The sequence below is a fragment of the Schistocerca gregaria genome, chromosome 7 (assembly GCF_023897955.1).
Source record: "Schistocerca gregaria isolate iqSchGreg1 chromosome 7, iqSchGreg1.2, whole genome shotgun sequence".
NCBI classification, from domain to species: domain Eukaryota; kingdom Metazoa; phylum Arthropoda; class Insecta; order Orthoptera; family Acrididae; genus Schistocerca; species Schistocerca gregaria.
In genome coordinates this window covers 401877765-401905428 of record NC_064926.1, presented here as the reverse complement: position 1 = coordinate 401905428, position 27664 = coordinate 401877765, and the positions used below count along the sequence as shown (strand labels likewise).

At 38.0% G+C, this 27664-nt stretch overlaps 1 protein-coding gene across 1 annotated transcript in view; it reads right to left on the bottom strand.

Annotated features, from left to right (window-relative positions):
- Positions 1 to 21338, bottom strand: part of LOC126281425 (synembryn-A) — a 130361-nt gene extending 109023 nt beyond the window's left edge. Inside the window, exons 1-2 of the mRNA XM_049980373.1 lie at positions 21129 to 21338; positions 6651 to 6787 (exon numbers count right to left, since the gene is read on the bottom strand). Coding sequence (XP_049836330.1) covers positions 6651 to 6787; positions 21129 to 21209 — 218 coding nt within the window. The 5' untranslated portion in view covers positions 21210 to 21338. The remainder of the gene's footprint in view (positions 1 to 6650; positions 6788 to 21128) is intronic.
- Positions 21339 to 27664: the final 6326 nt, after the last annotated feature.

Genomic DNA, 27664 nt, shown 5'->3' with positions numbered 1-27664 from the left:
AGTGTTTCTATGAACCATCTCTCAAGCATCCCGTGCCAAGTGTGGATTCCAAAGTAGTCACATAGATGTAGATGTAATAGAATGTGAAGTTCAGCAAACCCTCATAATGTGGTAGTAATTATCTACAGTATTTTGTAAGTGTTAATTTGATTATGGAGAAAAAGTTGTGTAAGTAACATGTCTATGAATAACTTTGACATGCTAAAGTGTATCATTATAGCTGGCTATGATATTAAGTTTTCCCATCACAGCACTCATTATAATACTTCTCATTACCTTCTTAATTTTACAATTCTCAAGAAAATTTTCCATGTTCTCTACTCAGTGATCTCGTATATCCTTCATCTTCCATCTCGGTATTCTTCTGTTTTTCATGAATTTTACACAATTTGCCTACAGATTGTGACTTCATTGGTCCAGTAGAGGACTCGCAGTAAAGAGTTTTCATTACATATCTACAGAGCTAACAGAAAAACTACTTCTTGAAAATCCACACATTTTCCACAGCATCAAATAAAATCCAAATGATTCTTACTAACAAAACTGCTAAGTTGTAACTACTCCATTAGACCAGTTGCAGTCAAGTGACCAGCAACAAAGACAAGTGTGCCAGTTTAAGAGTGTAGTGAAGTGAATTTAACTGTCAGCAAAAGTGCAAATATCACTATTTGCACATGTATTATCTTTTAGGAGCACGCCAGTATACCTATCAAGTCTTTGCCTAATTTTGTGAAACAAGTTAGATTATTTGCTTGACATTGCACATGCCAATGCAATTCAGTTAATGGAAATAAATGAAGACAGAATCTTCTTGCAGTGAAAGAGTGTCAGGTCAGCCTGGTCATTTAGCTGGGTTGGACAAAAAGTGGCTAATAAAGAGGAAAGGTCATGCCTCAGAACTACTGAGGGAGAGAAGTGATGTGCTAAATGCTTTTCCATACCAACTCCTTCGACATCATTTTATGAACCATTGAAAAATGACTCATCTTCTGATTCTAATGAAAATGACATGCATTTATATGAACATTTCCCAACTGTGATCAAAAACATACACACTGGAACCAGCAAAAATAACTATGCAGAAAAATTTTTCTACTTCAAAATTAGTAATAGTGCTAGATATGAGGTCTATTTAAATGAAACTTGGTCAGTGTGCCTACCTTTGCTTTACACATAAGGTGTCACCACGTAACTGCAGGTATGGTGGTGCCATCTATTGGTAGAGAGACTGATGTGTACACTCCGTTTGATTTTGCATAGAGCCAGTGAGGTTTCACGCTGAAGAGAAGGAGGTCACACAAGTTATCGTCCACTACAGAACATGCAGGTGAGTTAGCAGGAACAACGGGGACCGATTCAATTTTTGGCGACGGAGGGAGTTGGAGGCCGTGAAACATATCAAAAGATAAAGGCTGTGTACAGTGAGTAGAGTCCGAGTCATTCAAGTATTGTGGAACGTCGCAAACGATTCCTTGAGGGGCACAAGTCACTGGAAGATGATGCTTATCCTGGACAGGCTCATTGTGTCATCACAACAGAAATGGTTGTGGAAGTGATTGCTTTAGTCTTGGACAAGCGAAGAACCACCGTCGATGAGATCCATCAGTTACCGGATATTACTGTGGGCACCGCCCACACCATAATGCATCAACACTAGAACTTTCAAAAAATCTGTTTGCAGTGATTTCCCCACCAACTGACCACTGAACAGAGCAATACTTGAAAGGCGCTGTCTTTGAGTCATCTGCAATGTTATCATGAGGAGGAATACGGCTTTCTGTCGCATATTGTCACAGCTGACGAAACATGGTGTCACCATTTTGAACTAGAAAGCAAGCGCCAGAGCAAGCACTGGAAACATGTGGCCTCATCACCTCCAAAGAAATCAATGGCTGTGCACAGCAGTTCTAGTAAGGTCGTGATATACTGTTTTGACCACAAGGGCTCATTGCTCGTCGACTTCCTGAAACGGGGAACCACCATCAATGCCAAGCGTTATCAAGCCACTTTACAGCACCTTATATGAGCCATCAAGTCAAAATGCCGAAGCACGTTGTCCAATGGCGTTATCCTCCTGCGTTATAATGCCTGCCCACACACGACCAATGCAGTGAAGATGACATTGTAGCAATTTTGGTGAGAAATGCTCGAACATCCACCATGCAGTCCTGACATTTCACCGTGTGACTCATCTGTTTGGACCTCTAAAACAAGCTATTCGTGGACATCGATTCGCAATGGACGATGGAGTGTGTGAGTGGGTCCAGGCCTGTATCCGACAGCTACCTACTAGTTTCTTCAAGGATGGAATCTTGCTAGTGTCGCAATGGTATAAATGTGCCAACAGTTTTGGCGACTATTTTTGAGTATGTGTACCAAGTATAACTACATTTTTGAGTTAATGAAATTGTTATCATTACTTTACATTAATGACTGGGTTTCATTTGAATGCCCCTTATAGATGTCAGGTAAGTATGTATTCAGTGTTTATTCTTGAAGACACCATTGAGACACTTGGATATAATACTGATGGATAACAGGTTAATAAGTCCTCAATTTGAAGAATTCATACGGAAAAATGGAAAGAGTATGCAGAAGCTATAAAACTAATTTTCAAAATGCGATACCTATTGTGATTGTTGGCCGGGATGGCATACTGTTGCCTGCTTGACATGGTTGGAAATGAATATGAGAACATCATCTGACAGTTATTTCACATGAAAATAATGGGCAACATATCGCTCTCCAGGATGCGGACAGATGAAAGCCATTTGGGACACGATTGTAGACTGGTATCTCTAACATAAGTGTAATTTCTTTGCTGTGATATTAAGGCTTCAAATATAGATCATATCAATGGTGCCTGTGTGCTTCTTGGAGAAACGCTTAATAGAAATCTGCTTATTTTTGCTTCCTGCCATCACTTACAAGAAATGGTCTTATAACACATGTCCAAAGTAAAAATCAGTCAGGTGACAGTGATCTTCCATTGCTCAAGAAGTTCCAAGATAACTGGGAAAGTACCAATGCTTGTATTCCACTTGACTCTTTCTGAAATTGGCAATCTGCTTGTGTTTTGCCGAACTGAACTGACCAAAAAGTAGTCAGAGACAACTATCGAGATTTGGTAGAGCTTTCTGTGATATTTTTATATGGAGATAAACATCCAGGTGCCTAAAAATATCATAGTTTTGTGCTCACTTTATAATTACTGTCAGATGTTTTGCCTATTCAATGTGACATCCTATGACAAGCCAAAACTACAATGTAATTTGGCAGTAAAAGCACCCTACCATAGTTTGTACTTTTTAAGTCGGTGAAGGTTTATCAAAAAATTTATAAAGGCATCCCCACAGCAGCTTTACAGAGGATAAGGCAGCATTTATGTATTTGACTGCTCAAGTGTCTGTCTTGTCACTGTCTTACAATGAGGTGGATCTAGAAACTACAGTAAAAGGAAGAACTTTTCAGCCCACTGTGTGGTAAGTTAAATAAATACATACAGAAGTTGTTTCTTTAGTTTTCTGTTTACATCACAATTTTGGTAACTCACTTTCTCTTTTTTTAATTACAGAGAAAAACATCTATGACTTCATTTCACTCAGTAGCTAGAATGTGTCCAATTGCCTTAAAATTGATGACAGTTTTCTCCATGAATGTCCCCCATGGTCAAATAATGCTTCTTCACAAGAAGCAACAAAGAAAGTTTAAATGCTGAGGGCAGTGGACGATACAGTTGAAAGAGGGATCAAGCTGATGCAAGACTTTCACAGTTTAATCACACAAAAGCAATTTTTGTTACATTACATGCAAGAACACCAAAAGATTATCCTGACCGCAGAAAGCAAACTTCAATAAGAAAATTTAAGGAATAATGTTTCTACAAGTATATACACACAATTTTTTACAGCGTATTAACACAATTTGGATATACTGGTGTTTTATTTACAAAATAAACATTAAGTTTTAAAATCATTCCATTCTCACCCATTACAAATTTTCATGTCTCATGTTTGGCATCAAGTCAGCACATATTATCATAACTGCAATAATATTTAGTATGTGAGTTATTAAAGTCAATCAGAAACCACACACATCTTTTCATTGCACAAATTGACAATACCTTGATGCATCAGGACGTGTCCTATCAACTGATCCCCTCTTTTAGTCAGGTTGTACCACACATTTCTTTTTTCCTCCAGCCGATTAGTCATTTTGTCTATCAATATAAAATCTTCAGTATTATGAAAAGGAAAGTTGCCACTCACCATATAGTGGAGACACTGAGTCACAAATAGGCACAATAAAAAGACTGTCACAAATAAGCTTTCGGCCAGCTACGCCTTCGTCAAAAGTAGACAAAGGACACTGAGAGTGGCTTCAGTTGCCACAGACTGCAGTCGTGTGTGTGTGTGTGTGTATTTTTGGCGAAGACCTAGCAGGCTGAAAGCTTATTTGTGACTGTCTTTTTGTTGTGTCTATCTGCGACTCACCCACTGTATGGCGAGTGGCAATTTTCCTTTTCATAATATTGTAACATTCCAATCTGGATTTTCCATTGGTTAATATAAAATCTTCAGCATTCTTCTGCAGCACCGCATTTCAAAAGCTTCTATTCTCTTCTCCCCTGAACCATTTATTGTCCTTTTTTCCACTTCAATATAAGGCTATACTCGAGACAAATAACTTCAGAAAATACTTCTTAAATCTTAACTTCATTTTAGATGTGAACAAATTCCTCTTTTACAGAAATGCTTTTGTTGCTAGTGCCAGTCTACATTACATCCTCTCTAGTTTCGCCATTTCAGTTATTTTATGGCCTAAACAGCAAAAATCATCTCTACTTTTTAGTTCCTCACTTCCTAATATAATTCTCTCAGTACCATCTCATTTCATTAGACTAGAATAGAAGAGTCAAGGTCTTTCTCCAGGATAAGGGCACACAAAAGAGTGACCTACCTCAAGGAAGTGTGCTCACTTCTATGGCTTTTAATATTTGCACCAATTATCAGACCACTGCAGCTGAACACTCCACACATTTCACTTATGTTGATGATACAGCAGTGGCTGCTCAAGGGGATGGTCTGAAGATGTAGAAGAAAAGTTGACTTCATCATTGGATACACTTGGACTTTACTATGAGGTCAGTCAGTCGAAACCAAATTCCAACACAATTCTGGCTACAAATCTATGTTTGCCTTTCTTTAACCTATTTTCTAAGGTAAGTCGCAAGTTCAGCATGGCCTCATATGTTCCTACATTGCTCCGGAATTCATCAGATTTTTCCTGAGGTCGGCTTCTACCAGTTTTTCCTCTCTTCTGTAAATAATTCATAACAGTATTTTGAAACCATGAATTACTGAAATGATAGTTTGGTAACATTCATACCTGCCAACAATTTTTTAAGGAACTGGTTTTATTACAGTCTTCTAGTCTGAGGGTATTTTGACTATCTCACATATCTTGCAAACCAGGTGGAATGGTCTTGTCATGACTAAGTCTTCGAACTATCTCAATAATTCTGAGGGAATTTTGTCTACTCCAAGAGCATTTTCAGTCCTCTGTCAAATTCTTCTCACAGTACCCTACTTACCATCTCATCTTCATTTATGTCTGTTTCTACTTGTATAGCACTGTCTTCAAGTTGATTTCCCCAATCTTCCCGGTGGGGATCACGATGGCTTAAGCACCACCTAATACTTCTGCCCCACTTGATGTTACTATGGTAACTGAGTAGCAAAATTACTGTCGATTCCCATGGCAGCACTATCCAGATATTGCAGGTCACCAGCACCAAGAATGCCTTCTGAAGAGGCCATACCTTCCAGAAACCTACATATAAGCCGATCTGGGCTAATTGTAATTCTATCGCATTACTGATGCAGTGAAATTGTGCACTGGTTGGTCTATTGGTTCGGTTCTTGTTATGGATTTGCTTTATAAGTGTATGCTCTTCAGACTCTGTTAATAACTGGTTGGACTCTGACGCTGCACAAACTGGGCTTTGCTTGGACTGTTTTCCTAAAGAATATAACTTTCTTTCATGATTCTTGATTTAAGAAGTGTTTGCTAAGATTAAATTATGCTATGTGCAAAATTCTACCCTTTCATTCCTTTTCCCCAGTCCATGTTCTTTTCTTACAGTTCCTTCTCTTCCTTTTTATGCTACTGATTTCCAGGCTCCCAACACAATTAAATATTCATCTCTCTAATTATCTGAAGAATTTATTTCACCTCATCACACATTTTTTTAAAAAATTTCTTCATCATCTGTGGAACTAGAGAGCATACAAACTGGCACTATTGGGGTGGGAGTTGGTTTTGGGATTACCTTTGTTATGACAGTATGTTTTTTACAGTAGCTTATCTGCAGTCCTATTTTCTAATTAATTATTAGCAATCTTAACATTCAAATGACAAGGTGACAGAACACTTGTGATAAATAATATGTATTTCAATCATTTAAGTGTTTTCAGAATGCCTATGTAGCATCAGGAATATTCTTGTTTTAGCGAGTGAAAGCACAATCCACTCACAACTTAAAATACTCAATGGTTTCATTTCGCGAGGAAGGGGCAAATGGGATTTCTTATACAGCATTAATTTTCTTTTAATTTACTAAGAAAAATTAATGATGAGTGACAACTTACCTCAGAAGTCTAATGCAAATAAGACAATATTTATGGCAAGCTTCACTGTTTTCATTTTCTAGTCTTCGAAATAAAGCTGCCCACAGTCTTTCAAGAGTCTCCTTATCATTTTCATGGAAACTATATGTTTGACTATGCTGCAAAATATACACAAACATTACACTGTAGCTAGAAGCATTTCATATTACTTGTAACTGTGATGTTAAAGGACAGAACATAACTCTGGATTCTCAGTAATTCATTGACTCTACACCTATTGTATCATGAAATTCTTACAACACAATGCACAAAGTTTATCCTAAAAATCAACAGTACTATTTTCCTTTCAACTTGTCAGGGCAAAATATTCTCTGTGTTTCTTCATTAACCCTCAAGCAGTTGCACTGTTTTATAACACAAGCAGACAGGTGGTGTACTTCGTACAAATGTCAAGAATAGCTGTCTATTATGTTACCAAGATAAAATGTATGAGCAATAAAACAGTTTCACCTTAGTTTAATTGAACAACAATAAAATAAACTTACATTATACAAGCTAAGACAGTGTTTAATTGAACAATAATAAAATAAACTTTCATTATATCGGTCTGTTGCCTTGTAGAAGTGTTACCTCACAGCAATGACTCACTCACAGCACCAAACAGCACAGTTGCTTCAGATACCACCTTTATACTTATTCGAGTGCTAATTACCTCGAAGACCACTGCTTCATATAGGGTTAGTGCTGCTAGCTCGGTATCTGGGTCACTTTCACGCATGGATTGTACATTTTTCTCATCTAGCTCACTGTTTATTTTATATTACTGCAACTCTCTTGGATGTGTGACACCACAACTTATCACAGTGTTAGCTGAAGCAATAGGGAACGGATAACTAGGGGCTCGCAATTTCAGAACAGCATTGAAACTGTATGAGTCAATGTTAATTGTGGCTGGCACACTTTACACACAGACACACCCACTCAAGGGTTAAGTCCCAAATATCAGTTACTGTACTGTAGAGGCCAAAATTACTGGCACATACAATAAAGCACAATTTATTTCCAACACTCTTTATTACTATGCTTTTTGTTTACCTGTCCACCACTCTCAAGCAACTTCTGATAAAAATCCAAGTTGAAGAGACTCTAGTTTTGCTTGATGATGTGTTGCCAACTAAGATTGTTATGACTTGCACTTCTGGCCTGCTCTGAAGAGCACTTGACGTTACACCATTATTGGTTCTTACATTTAATAGAGAAATTTTATTCCCGCACGACTGAGATCACACAAGATCTTTACATAAAAACAAACTGACAATATATTTATTTTGACATTATCTCCCACTAGTATGGAAGAGAGTACTATATCTACTTTGCTCAACAAAGCTTTTAGATCACCAAGAGAATTGCAATCTCAAATGGCAAGAGATCTATATTTTTCCTTTAACAACATTAAACTCCTTAAATTTTTAACAGTATTGCAGCTATTCCAAAATTCACAATCATTTACAGTTGGCACTGGAATACTTTCATTTATTTATTTTACATCGCATTATCAAGTATTCTACATTGGAACATATTTTCTGCCTACAATTACACGAAGTTGACAAAAGTCATTGGATAGCAATATGCACATGTACAGATGGTTGTAGTATCGCACACACAAGGTCTAAAAGGGTAGTCCATCGGTGCAGCTGTCATTTGTACTCAGGTGATTCACAAGAAAAGATTTACAATGCAATTATGGCCATTCGATGGAATTAACAAACTTTGAATGCAAAATGGTAGTTGGAGATAAATGCATAGGGCAATCGATTTTGGGAATAATCAGGAAAGTCAACATTCCAAGATCCATAGTGTCAAGAGTGTGCCGAGAATACCAAATTTCATGCATTACCTCTCACCACGGACATCACAGTGGCCGACGGCCTTCAATTAATGACTGAGAGCAGCAGCTTTTGCGTAGAGTTGTCAGTGCTAACAGATAAGCAACATTGGTAAAATAACAGCAGAAATCAGTGTGGGATGTACAACGAAAGTATCCATTATGACAGTACTGCGCTATTTGGCATTAATGGGCTATGGCAGTAGACCCCCGATGTAAGTGTCCTTTCTAAAAGCATGAAATTGGCAGCATCACCTCTCCTGGGCTCATGACTATATCAGTTGGACCAGAGGTGGCTGGAAAACCGTGGCCTGGTCAGATGAGTCCTGTTTTCAGCTGGTAAGAGCTGTTGGTAGGGTTTGAGTGTGGTGTAGACCCCATGAAGCCATGGACCCAAGTTGTCAACAAGGCAGTGTACACGCTGATGATGGCTCCATAATGGTGTGAGCTGTTTACATGGAAAATTGACTGGAAATGGTTACATTCGGCTACTTTGAGACCATTTCCAGCCATTCACGGACTTCATGTACCCAAAAAATGATGGAATTTTTATGGATGTCAATGCACCATGTAGCTGGGCCATAACTATTCACGTCTGGTTTGAAGAACACCCTGGATAATTAGGGCGAATGGTCTAGCCACCAAGATTGCCCAACATGAGTCCCATCCAACACCAAACATGAGTCCCATCGAACACTTACAGGACATAATCGAGAGGTCAGTTTGTGCAAAAATTCTGCACCGGCAACACTTTCACATTTATGGACAGCTATAGAGGCAGCATGGCTCAATATCTACATCCATACTCTGCAAGCCACCGTGAGAGTCAAGGCAGACGGTACATCCCATTGTACCAATTATTAGGTTTTCTTCCTGTTCCATTCGCGTATAGAGCACGGGAAGAATGACTGATTGAATGCCTCTGTGCATGCAGTAATTATTCTAATCTGCAGCTGCAGGGAACTTCCAACGACTGGTTGAATCTATGCCATGTCAAGTTGCTGCACTACACCGGCCAGAAGAAGCTCTGGTGTTTTGTCACCCCAGTGTATGCTTCTACACTCACTTTAAGTTAAATAATAACAACACTACAATTACAAATACAACAAAAATTACTATTACCACAGAACTACTAATACTACCAATGTCACTATCTATATTACTGCTTCTATATTTACATATGTCTAGCTCACAATTATTATTACTGTTATTATTATGTATAACCACATTGATGAAAGGAGATAATGCAGCATGCAAAAGGGAATACAGGCTTCTACGAACGAGACTGACAGGAAGAGCAAACTGCAAAGCAAGAATGGGCAGCTGAAAAATGTAAGGCAGTACAAGCATGCATCATTAGGTGAAAAATAGACATATAGAAAAATTAGCAACCTTAGATGAAAAGATAAGCAGGTGTATGAATATCAAGAGCTCAGGTGGTAAGCAAAGATGGGAAAGGAATACACAGAAGGAGTGTGTAAGGGAAATGAACTTGAAGACTATGTTGTAGAAAGGAATGAGGAAGTAGAGGAAGACTTGAGATGGAAGACTTGATACTGTGAGAATAATTTGACAGAGCACTAAAATACCTGTTTCAAAGCAAGTCCCCTGGAGTAGCCAAAATTCCCTTAGAAGTACTGAGATCGTTGGGAGAAACAGCCAGTTTGGAGGATGCAATATGGAAGACAGATTTCAATTCTTGGTACTAAAAGTATTTTTTTCTGTCATTGAAGGACTAGAATGAGGACCATTCAGCCACATATTGCCAACTGAGGAGCTACTGGAATTCCAGTAGTGGCTTCCAGGTCTGCAAAACTGACAACAGCCAGGAGGGTGGTGTGCTGACACTATATCCTTCCAGAGCACATCCACATGATGCCAGATGGCGAACGATAACACAGCGATCAGTTGCTCCCTATCGATCCGACCAATGATAGAGTGGCAGGGCATTTTTGGTGAACCAGCCATAACAGAACTATTCCACATGGTGTGCAAAATATATAGACAAAATACCTACACATTTCAAGAGGTATGTAGCTCCATAAAATGTAGGTGCTGACGGGTAAGAATATTACTGAGTCATTTGGTTTAACAAGTCATGGTTGCAAAATACTGCTAGATTATTTACAAAAGAATGGTAACACTGGTAGAAGCTGAGCTTTTATTTATTTATTTATTTACACGTCAAGTTCCGTAGGACCAAATTGAGGAGCAAATCTCCAAGGTCATGGAATGTGTCAGTACATGAACTTACAACATAAAAGTAATAACAGATAAAAATAAATGTTCATGAACCCGCAAGAAAATCAGTCCATAAGTTCAAGCAAATGCTATCAGCTATACAATGAGAATCAGCTTAATTTTTCAAGGAACTCCTAGACAGAATAGAAGGAGTGATCCATGATGAAACTCTTGAGTTTCAATTTGAAAGTGCGTGCATTACTGCTAAGATTTTTGAATTCGAGTGGCAGCTTATTGAAAATGGATGCAGCAGTATACTGCACACCTTTTTGCACAAGAGTAAAGGAAGTCCGATCCAAATGGAGGTTTGATTTCTGCCGAGTATTAACCAAGTGAAACCTGCTTATTGTTGGAAATAAACTAATATTGATAACAAGAAACGACAATAAGGAATATACATATTGAGAGGCCAATGTCAAAATACCCAGACTCATGAACAGAGGTCGACAAGAGGTTCATGCACTCACACCACGAATTGCCCGAACCGCCTGTTTCTGAGCCAAAAATATCCTTCTAGAATGGGAAGAGTTGCCCCAAAACATAATACCATATGACATAAGTGAATGAAAATAAGCAAAGTAGACTAATTTACGTGTCAAAGTATCACTCACTTTCGATACCGTTCGAATAGTGAAAATGGCAGTATTAAGTCTTTGAACAAGATTCTGAATGTGGGCTTTCCACGACAGCTTACTATCTATCTGAACACCTAGGAATTTGAACTGTTCAGTTTCACTAATCATATGCCCGTTCTGTGAGATTAAAACATCAGGTTTTGTTGAATTGTGTGTTAGAAACTGTAAAAACTGAGTCTTACTGTGATTTAACGTTAGTTTATTCTCTACAAGCCATGAACTGAGGTCATGTACTGCACTACTTGAAACTGAGTCAATGTCGCACACAACATCCTTTACTACCAAGCTAATGTCATAAGCAAACAGAAATATTTTAGAGTTACCCATAATACTGGAGGGCATATCATTTATATAAATAAAGAACAGGAGCGGCCCCAACACTGATCCCTGGGGCACCCCCCACTTGACAGTACCCCACTCAGATCCCACATCAGAGCCGTTATCAACATTGTGAATAATGACCCTTTTGCTGCCTGTTGCTAAAGTAAGAGGTGAACCAATTGTGAGCTACTCACCTTATTCCGTAATGGCCCAACTTCTGGAGCAATATTGCGAGATCAACACAGTCAAATGCCTTTGTTAAATCAAAAAATACGCCAAGCATTCGAAACGTTTTGTTTAGCCCATCCAGTATCTCACAGAGAAAAGAGAATATAGCATTTTCAGTTGTCAAATGACTTCTAAAGCCGAACTGTACATTTGATAGCAAATCGTATGATATAAAATGATCAATTAACCTTACATACACAGCCTTTTCGATAACTTTTGCAAACACTGATGGCATAGAAATAGGTCTAAAGTTATCTACATTACCCCTTTCTCCCTTTTTATAAAGCGGCTTTACTACTGAGTACTTTAATCGCTCAGGAAACTGACCATTCCTAAAGGAAAAATTACAAATATGGCTAAATACAGGGCTAACATGTGCATCACAGTACTTTAATATTCTACTAGACACTCCATCATAACCACGAGAGTCCTTAGTCTTCAGTGATTTAATTATTGACTTTATCTCCCTCTTGTCTGTATCACAGAGGATATTTCAGACGTCAATCTCAGAAAGGCATTTGCTAAGAAATTTATATGATTTCCTGTAGGAACTAAATTTTTATTTAATTCACCAGCAATGCTCAGAAAATGGTTGTTAAATACTGTACATATATCTGATTTATCAGTAACAGAAATATTATTACTGCGAACTGACTTTATTTCATCAACCTTGTGCTGCTGACCATACACTTCCTTCACAACTGACCATTTGGCTTTAATTTTATCCTGTGAATTAGCTATTCTATTTGCATACCACACACTTTTTGCCTTGCTAATAACATTTTTAAGCACCTTACAATACTGTTTGTAATGGGCTACTGTAGCTTGATTGTGACTACTTCTAACATTTTGATATAATTCCCGCTTTGTTCTACATGATATCCTTATCCCACTAGCCAGCCAACCGGGCTGTCCATTACTGCTAGTACCCCGTTTAGAATGTTCTAATGGAAAGCAACTCTCAAGGAGCATGAGAAATGTATTATGGAAAGCATTGTATTTATCATCTATCTTGTCGGCACTATAAACATCTTGCCACTCTTGTTCCTTGACAAGTTTTGAAAAACTCTCTATTGCTGTTGGATTAACTTTCCTACGTAGTTTGTAATTAAATACGACATTGGTTTGAGTACAAAAACCTTTTAGTGTTAAAATTTGTGCACCATGGTCTGAAAGGCCATTCACCCTTTTACTATCAGAATTCCCATCTAGTAATGAAGAATGAATAAAAATATTGTCTATGACTGTGCTACTGTTCCCCTGCACCCTAGTTGGAAAAAACACAGTTTGCATCAGATCATATGAATTTAGGGGATCTACCAACATCCTTTTTCTTACACAATCATGTACAAAATTAATATTGAAGTCACCACATGTAACTACTTTCTGGTACTTCCTACTAAGTGAATCAAGAACCCTCTCTAGCTTAAGCAAAAATGCTCTGAAGTCTGAGTTAGGGGACCTATAAACAACAGCAATTAGAAGTTTAGTTTCACTAAATTCAACTAATGCTGCACAACTTTCAAATAGTTGTTCAGTGCAGTGTCGTGATACATCTATGGACTCAAATGAAATACTGTTTTTTACGTACAGAGCTACTCCCCCACCCCGCAAGGAACTCCTCGAGAAACAGCCAGCTAATCTGTAGCCTGGTAAAGGAGCCTCTGAATTGTCAAATTATTTAAGTGGTGCTCTGATATACCAATAATTTCAGAGTTAACATCTATTAGCAGTTAACTAACTTTATCTCTAATACCTCTTATATTTTGATGAAATATGCTAATTCCTTCTCTACTTGGAAGCATTACATCCTCTGGAGGTGAGCCCTTGGTTAGAAGCACTTCCTTTAAGCAGGTATATCTACCAGCTGACTTCAGTCTAAAAAAGGTGCAGTTCTAACACCAACTACAACAGGAATTTTTCCATGAGTGATACCACTACCACCACAACCACTCACTAAACTGTCACCTATAAGCTTAGCCAGCCTCCCCTTCCCATACCTATTGAGGTGCAGGCCATGCCTAGTGAAACCCCATCTACTGATAGATCCAACTGGCACCACTGAGATGTGATCCATGCCCTCCACCATCAGTGCCCTCCCAAGCCCCACATTAACGCGCCTAACAGCCGCATTAAGACGAGGCCGATCTTGACGCTGAAGCAGTTGCACGAAATGCACATTAGTGCCACCAGTTTGAGCAGCTTTCTTAATCAAGTCACCACTGACATCATATTCCTCGTCCCTATCGAGACTGTTCCCTGCTCCACCAACTATCACTACCTGATTGTTTTTCATAAAATTCTTACATAACTCCCCTATGCTTTCAGTCATCCGAGCCAACCCTGCACTAGGCTTCACAATGATGGTGACCTGGTACTCACTCCCAAGCACTTCCTGCAACTGTTGGCCCACACCTCTACCGTGGGAACTACCTAGAAGCAGAACCTTCTTTCTGCTAGACTTTGCAACTAACCTAGGCCTCCTAATTGCTGAGGACTGCTGCAAGTTACCTACATCTATGGCTACACGGGGCTCCTCTCCACTCAACCCTGACAGTTGGTCGTATCTATTGCATGTATGCAAAGTAAAACTATCTGAATACCTCCTCTTCCTAGCTACATTCTTGCCAACTGCCAGTTCCCATTCCTCCTTTGCGCATTGTAACTGTGAAGGGCGCATATCTTACACTCCTGCTCCTCTATTAACTTGTTTCTACTACAGATTCTACATTCCCAGGAGAGGATCTCCCTAAAATGACCACTGTCTTCCCCACTGCATTCCCCCCAATGAAAATACTTTGAACAAATCCCACACCGTAATCCACTACTCACAAACCTACGACAGAGCCCACACTTTTCACTCATGATAAAATTTTACAGTTACTGAAAAAAAACTATACGTCTACGATACCAAAGTTCAGTTACACCAGTAGAACTATTTAAGAACTAACAATAATGATCTCGAAATTCTCCGCCTACTAAGAAAGCAGCTACTTGTATTAATACTACTACAACACAGCCGATACCAATACCAGCAAAACTTCACAAAATTATTAGTTAAAACCAAAAAATTAAAATGACCACTGTAACGCTAAGATTAGTTTGGGTTCTGAAGAAATTTACAAACATATGGGGAAATATTGATCCTATAACTTATCTTAGAAGACAGATTGAAGAAGACAAATTTTTGTCTGCAGCATTTCTAGATTTGGAGACAGCCTTTGATAATTTTGACTGGAATACATTCTTTAAGATTCCAAAGGTAGCAGGTCTAAAATATAGGAAGTGAAAAGCTTTCTACAACTAGTACAGAAACCAGGCTGCAGTTGTAAGAGTTGAAGGGCATGAATGACAAGCAGTAGTTGAGAAGGGAGTGAGACAGGGTTGTGGCATATCCCTGATATTACAATAAGCAGGCAGTACAGGAGAAATAAAGACTTGTGATGTTTATTGGTGACATGGGAGATATAATGGGAAATACGATACTGTGGGAATGGCAAACGTCCTTAGGTTCACAGTGTCAAGAGACAGCAAAGGACTTGGAAGTGCAGTTGAATGGAATGCATAATGACTTAAAAAGATGTCATAAAATAAACATCAATGAAAGTAAAGCATGGGTAATGGAAGACAGTCAAATTGAATCATACAATGCCAACACAAATAGATTAGGAAATGAGACACTAAAAGAAGTAGATGAGTTTTGCTTTTTTGAGTAAGAATACAATTTGAGATGACCAAAGAAGAGGGCGTATAAAATGCAGACTGGCAATAAAAAGCACTCCTGAAAAAGAGAAATTTACAAAAATAAAGTTAGTGTTAGGAACTCTTTCCTGGTGGTATTAATCTAGAGTGTAACTTTGCATGGCCATTAAGCATTGTAGACAAGAATTTTTGAAATGTAATGCTACAGAATAAAAGTTGAAAATTGGATGGGTAGATGGAATGACTAATGAGGTGTTACTAAATCAAATTGGAGAAAAAAGAAATCTGTGGCATGTCTACATTAAAAGAAGGGTTTGGTTGACAGGGCACACCCTGAGGTAGCAAGGACCCATTAATTTGGTACTGGCATGAAGTGTGAGAGATAAAAATGGTAGAGGGAGACCAAGGCTTGAATACAGTAAGCAGGTTCACTCTAAAATTACATGGGTACGTAGAATAACTAATGAGGTGCTACTAAATCAAACTGGAGAAAAAAGAAATCTGTGGCATAACTTGATTAAAAGAAGGGTTTGGTTGGCAGAACACACCCTGAGGTATCAAAGACTGATAATATTAGTCCATGGTATCACTGTACACCTTTTCAAGTATTACATGACATCTAGTTTCCAAATCAGTTCTCAAGGCACCCTTCTCAAGAATCATTACACCATCAGCACAAACCACCAGACCTATGGCTCAATGATTTTCTTGCAGCTATTCTAGGAATGTAATCAGCACATATCCCAGAACACAGGTCCACAAATGGATCCTTGTGGGCAGCCTTTGGAAATCTTTTCATTCAGGTGTTGATCTGGAAGTGCAAGTCTTACCTCTTCATCCTGACAATAGTCTTTCAGACAGCTGTGTAGAGCTGTAAGAGAATCTAAATCACTTACACAAGCAAAAAGCTCTTGTCACAGAGACCAAGCGGCATGGTGCAGTGGTTAGCATACTGGACTCGCATTTGACGAATCAAATCCGCATCTGGCCATCTGGTTTGGGTTATCCACAATTTCCTAAATTGCTCCACACAAATGCCAGAGTGGGCCCATAGAAAGGGCACAGCTGATTTCGTTCCCCATCCTTGAAACATTCCAAGCTTGTGCTCCATCTCTAATGACCCCAATGTTGATGGGGTGTTAAACACTGATCTTCCTTACTTTTCTCGTCACAAAGACGGTCAAACAAACCCAGCCATATCTGGCCACTGCGTATTTCTGTAAAGCACTTCTTGCTAAAATCATTGCCTCTTTTACAGCATCCTTTGTCGAGTTCCCCTTCTGAAGCCACTCTGATGACTGTTTCCATACAGCAGTCTGGTGGACAGCAATTTTCCTATAGCGCCTAATAGGTATATTGGCCTAAAGGACTTAGAAGGTAGAGGATTTTAGTCCCATACTGTTGGCATTCTGCACTGTAGGAAACTTGCATTGCTCAGCTGGCAAAAGTGTGGACCAATTTGCAGATGAAGAGTCTGCATAACTTGGTCAGAAATGTCAGCAGGACCCAAGGATTGGCTTCTTTTTAGTTTCAATATTTCTTCCTTGGCCTCCTACTCTCTAAAAGGACAATCCACTCAATGGCTTATTCACGTTCCTCTCCATTTTTATGAAGTTTACTATGTTTGGAGATCTCACCTGAGATCAACATAGGCCTGCTCATTGAAAACTGAGTTGATTGTTGCTAATTCTGAGTCATACACCCACCTTCACCATTTAATATTGATAGCATAGACGGTAATTTTAATTCCTGACACACAATTCTGATCATGTGCCTCAACAATCAAGACACTGATTCTGTGTCACAAATTGCTTCCAGCTACTCATTCCCACTTGTCACAAGATTTCTTGAAACTGCTGCCCCTGGCTCTTGTACCATTCAAGTCTCTGAGCAGTGTCATCCACCATGTAACTGTTTCTGGTTTAATCTCCTTACTCTCCGACTTATTTCCTTGAACTTTGGCGGCCTTTGTTCGATGGAATTTGTCTTCTTGATTGAGTAGGTCTGATTTCCAGTTTTGCTTGCTGTTTTGTACTGCACTTACTAGCTCTTCTGTTTTTGTACCTTTAACGTCACTAATATCTACAGAATACAGACAGAAAAAGTGATTTCTCATTTGGTTCTCGAGGTCTTTCTGCATGTTATACTGCGTTTTGCCAGCTGTAATTTACTTGGTGGGAAGGTGCCAAACCACAAATCCAAAGGTTTCAGGTTCATGATATCCCCAGGGTGTTTATCTGTCATTTATCACTTCTTTCATTTCTGGCAATGTTTGCTAATGTGAAAAATGTTGAGTTGCACCATGGTTCGAAATTCATATTCAGTTGTATGTCACCCCCATAAATGGCTGAGTAAGTATGTTCAAAGGTTGGAGTAAGCCAAAACCGTACCACTTCCAATAGGATCATTCCTGGTAAAGCACTCTGGTGTTCAAAAACGTCTTTGGATTGATAACTGCTTTACCTTTTTTCTCTTTCACAGAATAATTTCTGCGAAAGTTCAGCTACTAATCTTTCTGGCCACTCATTTGATAGCTAATGTGGAGTCTATGTTCGATTTTGCACCAGCTCTGCTTCCTACAATGGGAGATTTCCATCTTTATTGACAACATCTATGTTAAGCTCCATTATGATTTCCTGCAGTAGCATCCTCTTTTTGCCCTATACTACTCTCTAAAATAGTGGGGCTTTGTGTTCAACTTCATAGCATAAATTAAAGGTTTCCTTTCCCCAAGGCAAATAAGATATTTAAACTTCTCCCTATGACACAGCCAAGACGAAAATATCTTGTTATAGTACCCCCGCCTCCTTGGGTGGTTAGAACCTTTTACATGGGTCATGTGTTCACTACATTATTGCAGTAAATTTATGCTGAATATAACATTTGAAGTCATTCAGTTTTGGCCCTGCACAAATCTGCGGCATTTCAGAAAAAATGTGTCAGCTTTCATGCATGGCCCTTGCAGACACAAAATGTTGATTCTCAATTTCCCCCACTTTTTCAATGTTGTACATGATGCTTTAACCTCTCATACCTTGCAATACCACCCTACATCTTGCAGTATACATACAGCAGAATTCTATCACCCTCGCATACTGAACCAATGAAATCCATCACTTATGCACACATTGCTGAATTCTCAAAACAAAAAAAAATTACTTTCTGTGATGGCATGTTGTGCTGAAGTGAGTATGTTTGGCATATCAGTCACTGCTAATATTTGGTATTTGCGGACTCCATAATATTGCACAACCTGAGCAAATTCTGCTGATTACAGCACGAGTCTCGTAACACAACACATATTTGGCAGTTAAACTAAATAACTGTAGGAATATAATTATGATCAACCTGTTGTCCCCCATTGTAGCTAGCAGGGATCCGCTCATGAACTTTGTAGTCATATCTATAACAAATAAAAAATGAAACATAAAATTAAATCCCCACAAATAAACAACAAACCGCATTGTAATTCCAAACCGAAAATCTGCCCAAAACTGCCAACATCATAACAACTCATTAACAAACCATCAAAAACTCTTTCAGTATCGTTCTCACAAAAAGCACTCAAGAAGTCTAACGAATCACTAATACCACTCACAAACAGTTTAGAAACATAAGCATCCAACACTAGACAGTGCCACCACATACACCACCATGCCCTTTGCAAGAATGCCCCATTTCAAGCGCTGTGCCACCATGACGTCAAACAACAATACCTGTTTCAACATGAGTCAAAGCAGACAAGTGGTATCAACAACTTCAGTGAAGCTCTTTTTCTTCTAGGAACTAAGAAAAGTCTTGGTCTATGAGGTGCATCTCAGTCTTTATCCACACTATCCTGTGTTGCCTTGAGTACTCTATTGTTTGTCTTGCAGTTGCAGCCAATGTTCCTGAAATTATGTTAGTTCGTTGTTTGCGAGGAAGAGACCAAACAGCAAGGTCATCTGTCTCATCGGATTAGGAAAGGATGGGAAAGGAAGTCGGCCGTGCCCTTTCAAAGGAACCATCCCGGCATTTGCCTGGAGTGATCTAGGGAAATCACGGAAAACCTAAATCAGGATGGCCGGACGCGGGATTGAACTGTCATCCTCCCGAATGCGAGTCCCTGATTGAAATACTTGTTTCAAAGAATGTATCATGTTTGCAACAGCTCCAAATTTTTAAATTTCCTACTTTCTGTAATTATTTTCTGGTTCATAAATAATATCTATAAGGTCATGTTGGTAAGGAATAGTTGCCACAAAAATATTTACATAAAACATATTTTTCTTGCTTCTATGAGCATTCTCATTCACCGTGGATTTGGATTTTTGTATCTGTAGATATGTTTTTTGTCTGCCAAATGTACAATAATTGTTTTGTTAAACTGTTACAGTTTTTCAACAATATTCTGAGAGGTCACCATTCTGTAAAAATATCTTCTCTGTTCTATCTCCATTCGCTTCTGAATAACAGTCACACTAAGACAAAAGTGTATCATAAATTTAGTAGACTTTGGGTTTCTCATGAATGCTTCCAGTTCATTAACAAACTTTCTGTTGATTATCAGGTCCTTATGATGTGAATGGTCATCATCATCATCATTCCCATATATTTTGAGGTCTTCCAATATCTCATTTCCCATTAAGATTGTAGTTCAAGATCTTCTGCAGAATTCTGTGACCTGACATTCTCATGAGGTGTTGTCTCCAATCTTCATGATATTTTTGAATTTTTTGATTCCTCCTCCCAAGGGACACTACCTTATTGATGGCACTTTCAGTGCCAGGTGGAAGGGTTTGTGGTGTTCCACAAAGTTGAGTGCTGTGCTAGTGATGGCATAGATAATGGCAGGGCCACCTCAGCCGGAGTGGTCTTGACTCAAGAGCCAGACAAAGAGTCCACGATACAGGGTAAGGAGGGCTCTAGAGGCATGGTGAAGGCGGCTTCCTTAATGGAGGCAACCCCGACAGAAAAATCAGGGAGGTCACCATACCTAAAAGCCGCACCACAATTACGCGACTTAATGTGCACAGTGCTCGTAACACAGTCAGGAGATTGTAGATTAAATGGTAAACTCAGAAACAGGATTGGCTACAAGACTGGATCAACTGGTGACAAAATGATCAGAACTGCCACGGAACAAAATACAAATTGTTTCCACTAGGCCCTAATTTCAACAAGTCGTAGCCTGAAGCTATAACAACGTAGGCTCAAAGGATCCTAAAAGCTGAATTTCTGGAAATGCGTACGGACTTTACTGAACTCCTAGGGTACAAACAGAACTCTATAAACTACAATTCCTTATCTAATGATACTAAGGTTGAGCAACTATTTTCCACAAGCTGAACCGCAAACGAAACTAAATATTATAATTCGTATCGGTAACTGATTTAGAAAAAGGCATATTCTCCTGGGGTACATCCGTCCGAGATATATATATAAAATGTGACAGGTAACGATGCAACTAACATACCCTGAAACAAGCAACAAATTAGCGGAAGTTACCTTCTCCGCGAAGTCTTTCACAACTGTAGACGCCTCATCGATGGATCCGCTCTCTAGTTTAAAAAGGGAATTATCATCCATGGTACACGAAAGCAATATTTACGTATTTGAATATTTACACCATAACTTGTTGAGAAAACCAATAACAAGTACTACGAGCTGTCAAACATATAAACACAGCCTCAGCGAAGAAGCTCCAAAAGATATCACACTTGACGAAACATCGATTACAAGGTGAGGACCATAAATATTTCAACCCCTTCACAAAAGCGAAAGTTAAGGTATATTTCCACTACTTCAGTTAACCCTAGTTTATTACTAGGGTTTATTTATATAACATTTTTGCTAAGGTATTTTGTAAACTAGATTGTTAAATACCCTGCAGAACATTTAAATAAAACACGAAGATACGAAAACACACAAAATTGCTGCTTTATATATAAACGTACCTTTGCAAAAACAATATAAAATTAAATGGAAAAAAAGCAAAGCACGTGGAGTTCCGCAATAGTCAGATCTTACGCCCATTCTTTTCATTCTTTGCAAATCTATCAGAAGAAGTAACTAATCCATGGACTAATCGGACCATTGTACTTTTTGCAGACGAAACAAATGTCCTAATTAAACTGTGCAATGAAGATATCTTTCATGAATCAGTTTAAATTCAATACAAATGTTGACAATTTTTCAGAACTAAAAGGCTAATAATAAATTCTGAAAAAACAGTGACAGATAACTTTCATATTGCACAGGAACTCCACCCCGCAACACCGATTTTAACACTAGGGAAAAAACTTTCTCATTAATGAGCAAGACAAAAATTTTAAGTGTGTGTATTCAGGAAAACTTCAAAATTGTAAACAAAAGTTAAATACAATCATACATGCTGTAAGAATGCTGTAAGAATACAAGCCACCCATCTCTGGCCACCGGGTACCAAAGCACTATACGGTCATACAGGTGCACTGAATTGTCTTTTGTGGGAACTCTTTATCTAGCAGAGAAAGATTTAGATACAGATAAATAATGTAAAAATAATAAAACATGTGAAATAGTGGGGCTCCTGTAGACCAGTATTTGTAAGTCTCAATATTCTGTTCTGTCCTTATATATACATCTGTGGAGCACTATGGGAGAAACTTAAAAGAAGAAAATGTCTTCAGGTATAACTGTGATCTTCACTCCTACGATATTGCACAGACTCATAACCTGCATCTCAATATTTTAAGTACAGACACTTGAGGAGGAGGGGTCTATCATGATGGCATTACGCTGTAAACTGACATATCATCCTATTGGAAACAGATATCAAATTTATTAAGTTTAAAGTGAAACTGAAATCATCTTATTCTTATAATAAATATGTTTTCACTATGCAACATGTATTGATGTAGCTCAGTACTGTGTTGAACAACAATTTGAATGCTGTGCTGCCAACTTAGAACTTGAAACTCAGTTCATCATAATATCTGCAACTTACAGGACATCTGTGGGAAACATTAAAAAGTTCCTCTTGCAGCTAGAGTTAGTACTTAGAAAACTTTATAGGAATAACAGCCAGATTATGTGGCGATTTTATCATCAATTTTCTTTCAGATAGTAACAGTCATAAACAACTGGAATCATTGTTGTCAGTTTTCAATATACGCCTGGTGGTCTCATTCCCAAGAGAGTATATGGGTAGAGCTAGATCTTGATTGATAATCTGTTCCTCGAAAATGGGATGAAGCATACCAGGCAGATACAATGAATGAGAAATTCAATTCATTCCTTCACTTATTTCTCAAACGTTTTGAAACCTGCTTTCCCCAAAGACAGATTAATATTAAATCAGCCTATTGTGGAAGGAGAGAGAGGATGACAACTGACATAGAACAATCATGTGCAAAGAAGTGAGACTTGTATATAGAATAAACGGCTATTACAAATCTAGTAATGAAACTACATTACAAAAAATACTGTACAATTCTAACTTGTTTAATCAGGAAGGCCAAACAAATGCATTCTGCAGAAAAATTATCAAGTCAAACAATAAAGTAAAAGCAATACTGAACATCATAAAAAGTATGACAAATAGGAACATAATATCTAAACAAGTAGGTACTCCACAGTCCTCTGGTAGTAAATAATAATCAAAAACTTGCAATCTCTGCTTTTAATAACTTCTTTCTCGTTGTAGCTGAAAGAACAGAGAACCGTAATAAATAGTTCCCCACAGAAGGTATAGAGCTACTAAATAACATGCAACTCACACCAAACACAGAACTTCATTTCAAATCATGACTCCTAAAGAAATCGAAAAAAAACCATAAAATTTCTTAAAAGCTCTGGATCTCCTGGATACAATGAAATGTCAAATAGGACTTTAAAAAAATGTGCAGACGTTATCAGTCACATATTATGATGTTGATTGAACAAGCCAATGACCACTGGGCCATTCCTGGATAGATTGAAACATGCAATAGTGATACTCGTCCACAAAAGTTGGGCAAGGAATGTATTATCCAATTATGGGCTCATATCTTTGCTGCCAGAGCTCGCAAAGGTGATTGAGAGAGTAGTGTATCATAGGATTTATGGCCATATGACACAAAATGGCTTACTAGCACCTTCTCAGTTTGGCTTTCGTAAGGGATTCTCCACAGAGAGAGCTATATGGAGGCTAACAGAAGAGACTACAAGTGAATTAAATCTCAGAAGGTATCCAACAGGTATCTTTCGTGACCCTGCTAAATCCTACGACTGTGTAGATCATAACACATTGCTAAAAAAGTTTCTACTCTATCGCATCAAAGACAAACTCTTACATGGCTGGAGTCTTATCTACACAACAGGAAGCAAAGGGTTATCTTAATGGAGCAAGTGTAACAAACTCAGACAGAGGCAATATGGAATATGGAGTCCTCCAGGGCTCAATTCTTGAGACACCGATTTTCCTGATCTACATTAATGATCTACCAGCTACAATGAACGTTAGAGCAATAATAGTCATGTTTGTGGATTGCATAAGTATTCTGATCAAGGGTATCAAATCCACAATGGCAGATACAGCCCTGACAGTCAACAACCAAGTACACAAACGGTTCACAGCAAATAATCTAATCCTAAATTTTTCGAAAACAAACATTATACTGTTTCACACAGCAAATAAAAAACTGCAAGTGCATGAAATGGAGATCAACAAGCAAAAAATTTCTGAAACCACACTAACAAAATCCCCGGGCATCCAGATAGACAGCCAGCTAAAATGCAAAGAGCAAATTGATCAACTGGTCAAAAAACTTAGCACAATTTGTTTTGTCGAGAGAGCTATTTCTCACCTTGTTGACAGAGAAATTGCTTTAGTCACATTTCGTACACTTCCATTCTGTACTCTCCTATGATATTATCTTCTGGAGAAATGTTACAGGAGTTGAGAAAGTCTTCAAACTACAAACATGAGCAGTGAGGTTAATATGTTGAGTCTCTAGCAGAACATCCTGCAGTGGTCTCTTTAAGATGCTCAGAATATTTACTGTTACAAATCTCTCTCTCTCTCTCTCTCCTATATATATATATATATATATATATATATATATATATATATATATATATATACACTCACTGATGGTGTTTCCAGCCATCAAAAAGGGGAATTATTCCAGAAAAACTGTGACATTCACAAGCATAACACAAGACAGGGGAAAAATTTCCACAAAGGCTCTGCAACTCTCACAAAAGTCCGTGGGAGAGTAACTGAGTCAGGAATAAAAGTATACAATAAGTTTCCCACCAGTATACAAAAGGAAATTAATAACATACAGGTATTCAATAAGAAACTAAAAGATATCGTCAGAGAACAAACATTTTATAAAATGAAGGAAGTCCTAGAGAAAAAGGGCATCCTTTTAAGTAAAAACAGAGGAAACCACTTAAAAAAAGAGAAAAAACACTCTTACAAGAAAATCTTACTTATGTCATGAAGACAAAAGTATGCATTCCTAACATAAATTATAATGTTAAAATGTTAATTTATTTTTATCATAGTTTAAAATGTGTTCCTACATTTATTCTTCACTATTAAGTATTCACTTGAACTTATTTATGTGATGAAGATAACAATTTTTGTATTTTGATTTAAATCATAATGACTGGGTTAAAAATGTGTACTTCCATTCACTCTGCTATTTTAAGCATTCACCTGAAATTATTATCGAAAAAATGCAGGTTGAAATATTGTCTGCAACCAATCATTTATAGAAATAAGGATTGGTATGATCAATAATTTTATATTATTTCACTTGTCTTGTCCTATATAACTAGAACACCCTTTATACAATATGTAATCTACAGGACCAAGTAAAACATCAAATAAAATCATCAATACATTTTTCGAAATCATAGTACAGTGTGTGCAAATTGTATTTGCTCTATCAAAGCTGATTTGTCCTATACAGTTTGTAGAAACTATGCACTGCATCATTACTTACGGGACTAATAAAGAAATACAATTACAAATAAGTTCGTTCATTCATCACAACTTCTGTAGAACCTATTAGGGAGAAGATATTTAGTGGATGGGGAATGAGGTGAAGTTAACATTAATAATGAAGAATAAACTTTTAGAAACTTAATCTGCATACTGCACACCATAAACAATTACTATACTATTCAGTATTACTTATGATTAGGTCAACTTAATGCTACTCCAATTACTGAGCATGAAAGCTGCTATTTTGAATAGTATCTGGTGATTCCTCATTTATACTGATATTTCTCTCCTACTGGCAGCTTAACATTTAAATGAATTTGCAAGTCTAACAATGTTAGCTACCCAAAGATACTCCCATATTTTCGCCTTTCTGAGGATAATAAATTGACTCTGCAGTGTTCAGCTTTGGTATGTTAACACAGCAGGTTTCATAAATGAAATTATCACATTTCAGAAGCTTATATTTAAAAGAATACTTACAGCTTTTCCTTTGTTTGAGACAGTTTATGTCAGATAAGACCAATTTGAAATTCTAGATTATGAATTCTTTTGTTGGTCTTATTTTATTTTATTTACTTATTACCAATCCCTTTAATCTGTATTGAGATAATTTGCAAGGATGTGCTACAAGTCAGATTTACAAACATAAGCAAAATATAAACGATAGCAAAATTGTAGCATAAGCTGGTAAATAAGTTTAAAGTCTGAGGTACAATTACTAGTATAGTTCAAGTAAATTGAAATAAGTACTGATACTAACTTTTGGTACAATAGAGACAAAAATATCCACGCATTGTCGATCATAAACAAATATGGTAATAGGATCAACACTGCTCCCACATAAAGAAAGTCATAAGGGAACATGGAACTCACTGGATGGAAACACAGTAAACCAGATCGACCATGTGTTGATAGATCATCATCATCATCATCATTTAAGACCGATTATGCCTTTCAGCGTTCAGTCTGGAGCGTAGCCCCCTTATAAAATTCCTCCATGATCCCCTATTCAGTGCTAACATTGGTGCCTCTTCTGATGTTAAACCTATTACTTCAAAATCATTCTTAACCGAATCCAGGTACCTTCTCCTTGGTCTGTCCCGACTCTTCCTACCCTCTACTGTTGAACCCACGAGTCTCTTGGGTAGCCTTGCTTCTCCCATGTGTGTAACATGACCCCACCATCTAAGCCTGTTCATCCTGACTGCTACATCTACAGAGTTCATTCCCAGTTTTTTTTTATTTCCTCATTGTGGACACCCTCCTGCCATTGTTCCCATCTACTAGTACCTGCAATTATCTTAGGTACTTTTATATCCGTAACCTCAACCTTGTTGATAAGGTAACGTGAATCCACCCAGCTTTCGCTCCCATACAACAAAGCTGGCCGAAAGATTGAACGGTGCACAGATAACTTAGTCTTGGTACTGACTTCCTTCTTGCAGAAGAGAGTAGATCGTAGCTGAGCGCTCACTGCATTAGCTTTGCTACACCTCGCTTCCAGTTCTTTCACTGTAAATATGATGCTGGCAACAATTAGAGTGTTGATAGATGGGAGACACAAATTGGACTTATTGGACTTGAGGAGTCTCAGAGTCCCAAACACAGATACAGATCATTTTCTGGTATGGGTATGGGTGAGGGCAAGGATATCTAACGCAGCGAAAGGAGACCGACCCAGGGCACAGAAATATAATAGAATCAGTGGAAGTAAGGGGACAGTATCAGGAGAAGGTAACTCTGATTCTGGAAAACGCTGGAGAATATAACAATATTGAAGATCAGTGGGAGCGATAAAAACAATGGTGGAGACATCGGCAGGAGAGATACTTGGAATTGGGACAAGACAAGTAAGACCATCATGGTTTGATACTGAATGCGAAATAGTAACTGAAGAAAAGAACAAAGCATATAGAAGAACACTGCGATCACACTGTATGAGGAGGATAGTAGAAGAATACAAAGAAAAACAGAGGATTGAAAAGAGGACTCACCAAAGAAAAAGAGAGAATGGATGAAAGCAAGTGTCAAAGATATGGAGCTCATGAGAAGCAAAAATGAAATA